This window comes from Podarcis filfolensis (assembly GCF_964270895.1).
Source record: "Podarcis filfolensis genome assembly, chromosome: 8".
Lineage (NCBI taxonomy): Eukaryota > Metazoa > Chordata > Lepidosauria > Squamata > Lacertidae > Podarcis > Podarcis filfolensis.
Window position 1 is genome coordinate 54499676 of NC_139611.1, and position 12962 is coordinate 54512637.

At 47.6% G+C, this 12962-nt stretch overlaps 1 protein-coding gene and 1 long non-coding RNA gene across 6 annotated transcripts in view; one reads left to right on the forward strand and one right to left on the reverse strand.

Annotated features, from left to right (window-relative positions):
• The window catches only part of WDR59 (WD repeat domain 59), a 45631-nt gene that overhangs the window by 9279 nt on the left and 23390 nt on the right, over nt 1-12962 (reverse strand). For 3 of the 5 annotated variants that reach the window (XR_014551050.1, XM_083625159.1, XM_083625157.1), the window contains 4 exons: nt 11877-12033; nt 10458-10527; nt 9671-9824; nt 885-1021 (listed from right to left, as the gene is read on the reverse strand). Coding sequence is in view for 4 of the 5 variants with exons in the window: in XM_083625159.1 (XP_083481285.1) it covers nt 885-1021; nt 9671-9824; nt 10458-10527; nt 11877-12033 (518 nt within the window). In the remaining variant the exon portion in view is untranslated. Of the gene's footprint in view, nt 1-884; nt 1022-7510; nt 7568-9670; nt 9825-10457; nt 10528-11876; nt 12034-12962 lie in introns of all 5 variants that reach the window. The other 2 variants (XM_083625158.1, XM_083625156.1) reach the window with 1 other exon arrangement.
• Nucleotides 1-12962, forward strand: part of LOC310767890 — a 196892-nt gene that overhangs the window by 2000 nt on the left and 181930 nt on the right. The gene's annotated exons all lie outside the window — the stretch shown is intronic.

Genomic DNA, 12962 nt, shown 5'->3' on the forward strand with positions numbered 1-12962 from the left:
CTGTAGTCAATATTCCAGCCATGCAAAAGACAGAGGCTTCTGAAGCCCACCACCCAACAAGCAAGAGGCATTTTAACAATTCAAAGACAGGTTCCAACCAGACACAAACACTGGAGGCCAGCTCTGCAGCTTCCCTTCCTCTTCTGTTGAGACCATTGGGGTGGGGGGATGACTGTTGGCAGACAACTTGGGCAGTGGCTAGTTACTGAATCTCCCTTGTTTTCTGCCCAGGACAGGTGGAGACACAGCACTCAAGGCACCTCAGCCCTCTGTTGCCATTTCCTAGCTTGGAAACACAGCAGGGTGCAAAGCAGTCACTAGGCTCCAAGATCTCTCTGCAGAGTGACAGAGAAAGAAAAGCCAGAAGCGGCATACAAGGCTGCCTCTCCCCTCCCCACCCCACCCCGAGCTATACAGTAGTATAGCTAAAAAGCTGGAAGGAGTGAACTCCAGTTCACTGTCTCCAGAACACAGCATTCCTTGAATGAAAGACTGAGCTCTGGAAGTGGGTTCAGGGTTCCTGCTTTCCCCCTTCCAGGAAGAGAAGGCCCAACAGCCTGAATCACAGCCAGGAGTTCTTTAAGGCTAAAAGAGAGAATGTGGATTTGCCTGGTCAGCTGGGGGCAACCTAGCTCACCACAGACAACCAGGCAAGCGGCTATTTGCATGCCCGCAAAATGCGCGGGGGGGGGGGTTAGGGGTGGAGGAAGGGATTCAGGATTGTAGGCGGCCCAGGGACAGACTTTCTGCCCTGATAGGGTGAAGGTCTGCAACAGAAAGTGCAGAATAGGATCACAGGCTGAGTTCTTAGCCTGTCCCCCAGAACAGTACCCAAGACTGAGTTGCCACACAGAGTTTCTTGCACATGTGGCCCAGGTACTCACATGTACATCTCCCCTAGTAATTTGTGGACAGGAAGCAGGCAAGAGACATCCTGAATGATCACTTTCCCGGCAGCTTTGATGGGCCGGTTGGCAGCATCTGTCCCCTCTCGCTTGCTGCTCTTCCATCTCCTGGATTTCTGCAGTAGACAGAGCAGCATTTTAAAAGCAGTGATGAGGGAGAAAGACTGCAGACTGAGGGCAGGCAGGGAAGCTTTGGAAGGAGAATATTCAGCCCATGGCCCTGGAAGCTCTGCTTTAGGACCAACCAAGCAAACAGGAGCAGCTAATACACAGGGAGACTCGATAAAAGGCAGTCAAGACAGCAGCAAGAACAGAAGGAAGGAAGGTCTGTCGAGTTCAGTGGGTAAAGCCTAGAGAAGAGGCAGCTAAAGCAGGAAGCTGCCTTATGGAGAGTCAGGCTCTTCTTTGATCTGGCTAATGTGACCGGGCAGAAGCTCTCCTGGGTTTCAGACAGAGAACTCCTCCAGCCCTACCAGGAGATGCTAGGGATTGAATCTGGGACCTTTTGCAGGCAAAGCAGATGCTCTACCACAGAAGCTAATCCTTGTATAACCTTGGTGGAAAAGGCATAGTCCCAGCCACCAACCTGACTGTAGAAGGTATGTTCCATGTGGCATATGGAGAGTGAAAGTAAGAAAGATTTGGAAAAAGGAGACCTTCCTAGAATCCAAGTGGTTGTGACCACATGAGCAGGCAGGGTGTGCTAGTGCATGGCCAGCCTGGCACGAAAGCAGCCTCTGCCAATCTGGTGCCCTTCAGAAATACAGCTCCCAACACAGCTATGCTTCATGAGAGCTGGAGGGAATGAGCCTGGCAGAGGCCACATAGCAGGAAACTCTGTACCAGGAGGACAGGCAACGTTCACTTTCAAAACAAGAGCATGGGCTGCTTACAGCCACGAAGACTGTCTCAAGTCCATGGTTTCACTCATTCCTTTGCCCACGTTTTCCCATTTAGTTCTTAGATTTGCTTCTAGCTGCCTACTGGGTGAAGGGGAAGGAAGACACATGCAGAGTCGGGAAAGATGGAAGCCATGAGGTGCCAACAGCCATGCAGGTCATTGGGCTTTCACTGCATCCACAAGAGCTGGAGGCTTCTCTGGGTCTCCGAGTCTCATGTACACCAGTTTATATGTGTCAATGATGCTAAAGCAGCTGGTAACTAATCTGCAAGATGTTATCAATAAATGCCTTATAGGGGTATGCATGGATCCCATTCCCAATCCAAGTTCATTCTCAGAGGGACTTTGGCTGAAAAGGTCCAGGCAACACTGATCAAGCTGTGCTTACTGCATGTGATCAAGCCATTAATGTCCAAGGTGGTGACTTGGTGCATCTCTCACAGAATAAAACGACACATGACCTCTACCTAATAGAGGGAATTCCTGCCTCCCACCCCTCCTCCCGTGCAAGTCCCTGTTGCAGATGCAATAATACATGCAAATACACAAAAGCGCAATTCCCTTGAAGTTCCCCTATTTGCACGAATCATTAACATCCAAAGCTGTTTGTCGGAGCAAAACAGAATTTATAGGGGGGAAAATGTGTAGGGAGGGAGGTGGGTGGGTGCACAGAGGAATGCACAAAGCCAGTTATGGTTCATGCACCTCTTGCCAGCTATTTAAAAAGCTGTGAGTTAGAAGAACATCTGGGATTTGAAGCCTGAAGGAGAGACCACAACCCTGAGAAAGTGAACCCTGAGAAAGTGAACACTCAAGAGACAAACTCTGCACTGGCACAGCGACACATCTGCAGAGGAAGCTTCCCAGCCTGAGCGGCCAGAGGCCCAGGGGGCTCTATGATCTCAGAGGGGGGAAGTCAAGCAAAGTCATACTGGTGCCTCGTGGGGGGCACGAGTTCTTTCTCATACAGACCATACAGCCTGCAATTCCACACACTCACTTTGGAGACAAAAATCGAGGATTAGTACAAACTGGGAATGAGAGACTTGGAGATCATGCTGAACAGGGAGTCCCCCAGGCCACCTGTGTGTACTCTATACTAAAGAGAGAAAGAAAAGCAGGGTTCTGCAACTTATTCCAAACTAGGCAAATTTCACACATAAAGACTGGTTGTTTTCAGTCATTTTATTCTGAAGTCTGCCTGTCCCCTTCTCTTGCACTTGGGTGTCAGAGATTCCACAGGGCACGGTTTCAAATATGTCTCCACAGACATAAGGGAGAGGAAAAATGTATGCTTAATATGAGGGTCAAACTAGATGTGACTTTCAGAACTTTCTTGAACTACATGCTAATGACTAACCACATCAGCTGCAAGTGTCCTGGTCTGGCTTAGCTGTTACTGGTGATGTAACACTGGTACCCCATCCCCACAGAGCACCCTGTTTTCAACATTGCTTGGAGGCTACTGTGCTGTAACCAGCTGCCCTGAGACACAAGGACAGGCTGCTTACACCTCCAATTTCATTATGAACTGCAATGCAATCAAATGAAATCCAGATCAGCATTTGCCAAGCCCTCCAGGTGTTTTCGACTGCAACTCCCTTCAGCCCTGAGCAACATACTGATGGGAGTTGCAGTTCAAAACACCTGGAGGGCACTGGCTTGGCCAGATACACACTCAGTGACTTGATAGAGCAAGAGAGCCACAGAGGGAATGAAAAGGCCAAGCAACCTCCTCAACTTCTAAGCATCAGGAAGAGGGATGTCATGGGATGGGAATGGAAGCGGCAACTGCACTCAATGAGCTCACAACGAGCTGATGGTCTGCACCAGCACACGGGAAGGGAGAGAGGAGCCATGGCAACTGGTTGTGGATATATAGACATGAAGCAAGCCCAAGAATAAGCCACCAACCACTTTGTAGCAACCGCTGGGATATCTGCACAATCAGCAGGGTGTGGGGCTATGAAATCCTTCCACCCTCTGGTGACTCGTGTACACTTCCCTTTAGCAGCACATTAGATGGATGAAGCCTCAGCTGATACGTCAAGGGGTCAAGAATTCAAAAGCAACTTTTCACTAAGAATCTGCACTGCACCCATATTATGTCAAATAATGTTAGCTCACCCCTAAATCAAACTGGTCTGCGAAGGGAGGGCAGAGTCAGTTAAAGAGACTGAGGTCCCACAATACTCTGCTTTCTCCGTGCCAGTATCCAAAGCAAAGCCCTGATCACCTACAGTCAGCAAACAAGAGACACAAGACACAGCAATCAATCAGGATGGCTGGTTGGTTATCGCATTCTGGCTACTTGGAATACAGATATCATTTGCCCTGATCTGCTGCTTAGAAGTTGTGTGTGCGCACGCATGCACACATTTTTTGTTTTGTTTTGTTTTCTTCTCCCTCAACACAATGCAATGGAGCTTTATGACTCAACCATTGCCATGCAAATAACTTAGCAGCATCACCGATTAGTAATTCTCATCACTTCTTAAAAATAAGGTGCACAAATTGCCACCTGGCACAACATTTTGCTCCATGGCAGAGCTGGAACTTGGAGCTACTTATTCAGGTCTGCAGGCTTAGGCCTAAGTCCACACATTCAGCAAGAATTAAGTGGTGAAGTAGACTATACTACATCAGGTATGTCAGGCTGCATCTCAAGTTTCAGACACATAGGTCAGAGCCAGGGAATCTATGGACCTATGTTGCTGAACTACAATTTCCACCATTCCCAGCCACTGACCATGCTGGCTGGAGCTGATGGGAACTGGAGTGCAACAACATCTAGAGGGCCAAAGGTTCCCCATCACTGGTGCAGATGAAGATATAGACCTCAAAGAGGCACTACTATCACTTGAATCACGCTAACCTTGTACTATGAATGTGCTCTGGATGCATGCAATGTGTGTTTGGGGAAGGGGGTGGGATACCACACTGCTTCCCTTAATGCCCCCCACCCCGGGGCTGATATGAAACGGTAGCCCCCACAGGTGCTTATCTCTACCACTATCAGCCAGAGCACAAGACAGTCTCAGTTGAATGGCCCTGGGCAAGAAAAGACTCTCCTCCTGCCAGCTCTCTGCTACCACCACCAAAGCCCATTGCCTGATGTGGAAGGAGAGACTGGTAGGGGGATCCATTCCTTTTTAAAAAATATAATTTTATTAAGACTTTTCAGCATACAAGAAAAACAGAAACAAAACAAAGAAAGAAGCAAGCTGACAGAGAGATAAGAATAATAGCAGAGTGTACGTGTGTGTGTAAGTGTGACTTCAAACTATCCATCTTTCAGTTGTGTCAACAAAAATTCCTCATAATAATCCAGTGTTCAATCCAGAGTAATGTCCAGTTATTCCTCCCTCTGCTAGCTGATGTTTTCCTGATATTAAATCCAGGCACCGCAGGTTCATTCCTTTTCCTTCCCATCCAATAATTCCAAAAGTTTGTCCAGTTATTATAAGTAAGCCTTAATCTTCCTCTAGTCCAATCTCACAACTTTACCTCCAGACTTTAAAAAGACATTGTCCTTATTCTTTATATAATAAGACAATATTCATAATTTATTAAAAAATATGTCCCTCAATGTCTTTGCTGCCCAGGCCTGCCAACTCTATGGGGCTGAGGCCTCTACAGCTCCCCACCTCAATGTCTGCTGGAATGGGACTCAGCCCCCTCCCCACAGGAGGCCTGGTGGGATGTCAGCCCCCCCAATGTTGGTTGCAACTTAGCTGCTGCCACCTTGCTTAGAGTACTGGTAAGGATGGCACTAGCAGCATAGCCTTGGGAAGGCGAAATACTTGCTTTGACTTGATGGGCCTACTGGCAAGTCTAACTGCTGACTCAGCCTTATGCTACACTTGTGAGTATTATCAGGGCTTGCTAACAAATTATGTAGACATTAATTCACAGCCCCTAAAGATGTATCCATATCTTCCAATTCCATTTCCTGTGGCCATGGGCTTCCATCTTTGTTGTTCAGAAAAAAATGATTTCCCGCTTCCTGTATTTCCATCCTTTCTTCAAAAGTATTGCAGGAGACATTGTCAACTTTTCCCCCTCAGATGATTTCAAATTGTACACAGAGTCCTCCTTCCATGAATTCCATCTCCTTCTTCAGCATCATAGCTCCAGCATTACATTGTTCCACTCCTTCCAGCACTGATACTACTGCAAGAGGCTTAGTGGCTTTTTTCCCCAAAGGAGAACTCATTCCTCATACATGATGGCAATGGTGGCTTGGATGAAGGACTTCATAGAGAGGTGGGGTGGGGGTTCTGGAAAGAACAGCCTCTCCTCAGACTTACTTACCCCACAGCTCTTCACCCCAACCACTGTTGCACAGGGGGAAAGCATATTTCAGGCTCAGGCAAGCTGAATGAAATGCTCTGTAGAAATTATGTAAATTAGGGAAGCTCACCTATTTTGTAGAGTTTGCTCTCCCAAGGAGGGGCAGGGATCTAGAGGGCACCCAAGCCCCATCCTCAGAGGACCAAAGATCTGAACAGCCACATGGATTGCAATCCACATGGATTGCACCACATGGATTGCACCAGGAATTTCCAATAAATCTTTCACAAAATTATTATCATAGAAATGAAGAGCGAGCATAACAACTGGCATTCCTATTAATGCTGTTGGTGGTTCAAAGGGCTTCACGTATGCAAGCATATGATAATTCTTGCAACCACGCCGAAAGGTAGGTCAGTATTGTTATTATCCTTGTCTTGCAGATGTGGAGCAGAGACCAGGAGGCCGGCCACACACTTGCCTAAGGCTTTCCTAGTGAGTTCATGGCACAAACAAGATCTGAAACAGAGGATTGCTTGGCCTCTTAAACACCCTTAACAGCTCTGGACTTGCCAGGGCCAACATTCTTAAGAAGCTTGTTTCTACAGCCTAGACCACACACTGCATGGAAAAAAGGAAGCTCCCCACCCAACATCCCTGTCAGAGAGCTACTCCAATCCAATGCAGGAATCACAACTAAAGAATCCCTGAGAGATGGCCATCCATCTGTTTAAAAACTTCCAATGGAGGACAGTTCATGACCTTCTGAGGTAATCCATTCCACTGTCAAACAGCTCTTACTCACAGAAAGTTCTTCTTTATGTTGAGACAGAATCTACTTCCTTGAAATTTGAATCCACTGGTTCAGGTCCTCCCCTCTGAAGCAGCAGAAAACAAGCTCACTCCATTCTCCACGTGACAACCCTTCAGATATTTGAAGATGGCTATAATATCACCTCTCAATTTTCTCTTCAACAGGCTAAATATCCATAACTCCCTCAACCACTACTCATAAGGCCTGGTTTCCAGGCCCTTTATCGACTTGCTCGTCCTCCTCTACACAAACTCCAGCTTGTCAATATCCTTCTTAAACTGTGGTGCCCAGAATTGGTTACGGGACTCCAGGTGGGGTCTGACCAAGGCAGAGTATTATCTTGCTCCAATTAGCACCAAGCATTAAGATATATAATCATCCTGGTTGTCCTAGAAAACACAACCGACTCTGGAGTACCACCTCACATAAGCACAGGATGCCTTCCCTCCCACTGCCCTGATTCCTACACCCACCCAAGTCAGTTGTCCTCTCCAGCTACAGTCTGGGTTACGCAAAGCCAGGCAGGTGGCAAGTTATTCTTGGGCCCATGGGGAGCGGACAGTTAGTCAAGGGCAGCAGTAACACAGCAAACAGTACCGGGAAGTCGTTAATCGCTTGTATGGACCAACGCCGTCTGGCAGAGCAAGGCGACATCTGTGCATGAGAATGTTACGCCCAGGAGGGGAAGGAGGGAAGAAGGTGAGCCGTTGAGAGAAGGAGAAGAGGAAGAAAAGAACACAGAGCTGAGAAACTCATGAGCCAAGGGGCCTCATGCTGCACCAAGTGCAGAGGCCAGCTGTGGACCAGTCAGAGATGTGCCATTCCAGGGCAGCCAAGGGCCTTCTTATTCTGATTCAGCACAGGAAAGATGGAAAGGTCTGCCCTCTAGAGGAGTGACACAGTACTATCTACTCTGAGAGCCAGCACCTCTCCCAAGTTGCAGACAAAAGACTGCAATCTGCCATTGCAGGGGCTGAACCTGTGGCCCTCTACTTACAAAACATACTCATGACCACTTCCCACAAAAAACACAACAGAAGCAAGTTTCCCCAAGATGTCATACGAATCCTCGCTGGTCCTCATATCAATCCTCTATTCCAGGGATAGGGAAACCTATGGCACTCCAGATGTTACTGGACTCCCAACTCTCCCATCAGTCCAAGCCAGCATGGCTAATGGTCAAGGGAGATGGGAGCAGAAGTCCAACCACAGCTGGAGGGGCACAGGTTCCCCACCCCAGTTCTTCCTTCACCGCAGAAAGGGAAGTGTCTCACGCAACTAGCGCTGCTGACAGTGACACTGAGGTCAGAGGCCTTGAGTCCTCTGAGACACAGAGCAGTCAAATACACAGGCAGGAAGTTCCTGCTGGCTGCACCCCTCAGGTGGTTGTTTCCCTTTCCTTATCTGTTTTCCCCTGTGGCTAATTTAACCCACACAAATTCCTAGGAAATAATTAGCTGCTAAGAAAGGGAGCTCAGATGACCCCCATCAGTGCGCAGCAAATGCTCAGCATCTAGATGTGAAGAGCCCTCAGCCTGTGCCAATCCCTTCACCTATCCAGGCTATCCATGGATAGCTTCTGGGGTGCTGGCATTTCACACACTGCTTCCCTACAATATGCTTCCCATGATTCAAATTAAATACTCAATTACTGACCCAAGAGCACAGGAATTTGCCACGGGAAAAGCCCTGTGCAACTCTGTTTTATTTCATCACTTTAAAACCACCCTGTCAGTTGGGCCTCCCAGTCCCTGTGCATTTCAATCCCCGAAAGGCCCCAAAATAGGCAGGACTAGATACAGCTTCAAGAGCAAAAGACTCCTTCCAAAATGAGACCCCTGAAAACTCAGCCTTCAGGGAACCTGGCTGGCTCAAAGTGGCACATGCCACGCTGGGGAGAGGGTCTCTATCTGCTGCATCAGGTTTTGCGAAGCTGCTAACTGCTGATAGCGCTGGGAAAGTTGAGCCTAGTGTGACCAGCTCAAAGAGCCCCAAGCCCCGATTCTAAGTGCATCAGCTCAGTTAAGTGTTTTTTTAGCTCACTCTCAAGATCATCATTTTAGGCCACCGTACAGCATATGATGGCGTGGGGAACTCCGCTCTGCCAAGAAGGTAGTCACAGCTGTGTCCTATGGGGTTTCATTAAATAAGGGCCATTCAAGCTGTTCCAAAGTGGACAGGAACTAGATGTGGTAAGTCTGCCCTGGGACACCTAACCAATATCTCTGGGAAGTGGAGGTGCTTAGCATGAGCCAGTCAACAAGCCCAGCTCTCAAGTAAGTGGGGAGCAGGAGGCAATGTCGTAGCCTTTGCAACCCAGGGGGTTGGCAGATTTCCATGCTCCCTGATGGACCCCAGTGTGACCCAAGTGTAAAAAGCCTGCCCTCTTGTGCCACACAGTCAGTTGCTTGCACACAGAAATCCACAGAGCTGTCAGGCACCCCTATAGAATTCTTGCAAGGTCCACCCAAGGACCACTCAGATGCATAAAAAACCTAGCAGCTGGACAAGTCCCTAATTGCAGATAGCTGGCCTTTTCCAGTAAGTGAAGGCATAATGCTAAAAAAGGAAGAATCAAGAGCATCCCAAAGAGAGCCAGCAGAACAGCTCATCCAAGGTGTCTCCTTGGGCTTCTGTTACAGGACAGGCAAATCCTGCCCTCCACCCAGCAAGAGTGCTGTTGAGGGCAGTGATCTCCAACAAGCATAAATAGCTGGAAATGAGGCAGCAAGGAAGCTCCACAGACCATACACTTACCCTCTCCTTATAGTAGAAGGAACTGATGGAGACCTGCTCCTTCTCGTTGCGTGTAGGGCTCCCACCGTACAAGCGCAGGTTGCCAGGGGTCTCTGTACGGATCTTCATGGGAGTGATGAGGCCACTATGGTAGGCTGAGAGGGCTGACAGGGATCTGAACACAAGATACACATTCCTGTAAGCTAACAGTCAGTCCCATGCAGCATCACAGAAAGCAGGGATTGAGGCAAAGGGCACAGCAGAAGCATAGGAAACTGTCATGAACTGAGTCAGGCTGCTGGTCTATCCCAGAGTTCACCAAAGGTTTATGGCACGTGGGCACATTTGCAAACCTGAGAAACTATTATGGGAGCATCACACACACCACAACCTATTCTATACCATAGGATGTTTCTTTCAAGACTAAATTCTCAGCAGTGGAGGGGACCCTATGGACACCTGGGAAGGCCTCCAAGGGTGTATGTGTACCTGTGGGCACTATGTTGGTGACCCCTGTTCTATCTAGCACACTACAGTCTACTCTGGGCGATAATGATTTCCTAAAGTCTCAGGCACAAATTCTTCCTGGCCCTGGTACCCGAGAGCCCAAGGGATGAACCTGGGACCTTCTATAGGCAAAGCACATGTGTTTCTACTGAGTCATGGGTCATTCCAATAGCCAAAACTGAAACTCCGCCTCCCTCATTCAGAGAAGAGGAAGAGGAGCCTGGGCATTGCCATGAGCACACCTCTTGCTGCTGAGATGGCTTCCACAACAGTCATTTCCTGCAGCTACCCACGTACTTACCGGGGGGTTGGTTCTGTAGGGGAGACTGCACGGTGCATCGTCATGGGTCGCGTGAAGTACACCAAGTACCCTGTGAAGATGAGAGATCCGGCACTGAAGAACACAGCTTCCAAAGTAAAAGTTGGTACCACTTCTATAGTTAGAAAGGATGGTTATTTAAGTGTCTTCCCACAGGAAGGCAGCTTTAATCAGGGCTGTGTCTATTCTGCAGTTCTGGCCAAGCACACAATGCAGTACTGCAAAGCCTGGGGTCAAGGCTAGATAGAATCTCACAAGGCCAGCCAAGCTCTCCAATGGCCAGGGGCTTTGACCCCTTGCTGTACTTTTCCTTTCCCCCATATCTTGCAGACAGAATTAATCACACAGTTCAAGTAAAGGCATATCTGTCCAACCTGCAACTTCTATACTAGATGTCAAACGCATGGCTCATATTTAGCCTAGGGACACATAGCAAGCCAAGCATTATCATGCTCCCACAACTGCCCAGAAATCAAAGGTGGGGGTTGGGGGAGGTTGCGCTCTAGTCTAGAATGCTGTCAAGAATTCCTGTCCACATGCAAAGATTCCACAGCTGACAAATGGGTGGGGAATTTGCTCCCTGAGCACAGAAGTCTGAATACCATTGCTCTAATTTGGGCTTTGTTCAGGGTTAGTTTCTTAAGCTGCTACCACTTTGCTAAAGATTAGGCAGTTCTACCCATTTTCTGCTTATCTTTACAAGAAAGAACTGTTTTATAAGAATGCAGGTTTTATTCAGCAAATCTGAGGGGCAAATTTGTTAAGGGCTTAAAATTGGTGTTCAGTAGGATGCAACTCCTTTGGCCAGTGTAGCACCCAAGCCTTCCCTACTCCCTGACAAAATCATAAATCTTATTCTGTCTGAAACAGGTTTTCTTTTTTTAAAAAATACATAGAAATTTGCTCCCTTGCTATATACATAGATTAGTAAATAAACTGGAGGAAAGGGAACCTAATCCTGGAACTGGAAACCTAGAATATGCACTCAAATTATTATTATTATTATTATTATTATTATTATTATTATTATTATTATTATTATTATTATTATTATTATTATTGCAAAGCTGCCAATTCTATTCCACTCCTGGAAACAAAGATTTTAAGACAAAGATTTCTAGGTGCCCAGAATCATGTCAATTTGTTTGTAGGGTTGTCCGCAAACCACGTAAATTGCCTCCCTCATTTTGAGGGCAGGTTTTCTGATGCTGCAGCAACAGCACTGTAGCAACCGCTTGCTGCACAGGCGAAGGGAAAGGGGGTGAGGGCACAGTGGTGTACCTTTGCCACACTCACACACACCCTTCTCCTCTTGGTGGAAAGCTCTGATAAGATCCGAGCTGGGAGCCCTGACCATTTCCCTGCCCTTCTCTAGCTTCACATGCTTAAGAGTCTACCAACCTGCCCCACAAAACCTGGCTCCAGAGGTGCGTGGAAATGGGATGTTGGAATCCTGATAGGAGCCGTAAGCATTCGAGACCCTGGGGAATGTTGGCAAGGGCGGCGTGACGGAGTTTGGGAGTGCATAGGGGCTGCTGGAAGAGCTGTCCTCCTGGTTCTGAAACAGAAAACAGATTAAGAGTTGCATGCATGGAGCCCATCATCTTGACAACTGGGCTTTCGTACTGAAACACCAACATGCCAATATGTCAGGGAGGGGGCATAGCTCTAAGGTAGAGCGCATGCGTTGCAGGCAGGCAGTCCCAGGTTCTATCTCTGGCAACCCCAGTTAAAGCTATCCCAGAAAGCTCTTTCTGTCTGACGCTCCAGAGGGCTACTGCCAATCACAGAAAGCAAAATGGGGATGGATGGACACAGTATGAGCTGGGATCAGGCACTTTCCTACATTACTGTGCAGGCCTGCAGGGTCAGCCAGGTCCCCTTTTAAACTTTCCCAGTTTGCCATGTTTAAAGCGAAGGAACATGGGAGTAGCATTATTACTCTAACTAAGGATAGTAGATTTATCAGGCAGAATTGAAAACAACCAATTAGACAAAACAGACTTTCAACCGGTGTTGAGTTCATATATATACATATATTATACAATCCTGTTGTTTAACTGCAGCATTATGTATCACTGTTTCATATACATGTTATTAAGAGTTCAATACAGTACCATTTTCATATTTTGGATCTTTTTGTCTTGCATGCACTGTTATCTAGGGACCCTTGTGTATTTTTAACTGCAAGGTACAGCAGGGCTGCTATTCCCCCTGGCCTGCAATCACGCTACTCATGTGGGAATTGAGTGTCTTGTCACCACACACAGAAACTCAACGCCAATCAGCTTTCTGCTTTTAAAAGGAAAAAGCACAGAGCCAATGGAGAGGTGTCTCTTAGGACTGGAGAGCAGCAGAATGAACCCAGATACATCATTTGTTGTTGCCATTTTCTATTGTGGTCCCTAAGGAGGCTCTCTTCCTGAATCAGAAAGCATTTGCCACAGTGGTAGAAGAACAAGGCCAAAGAAGAACACTTTGTGGCCA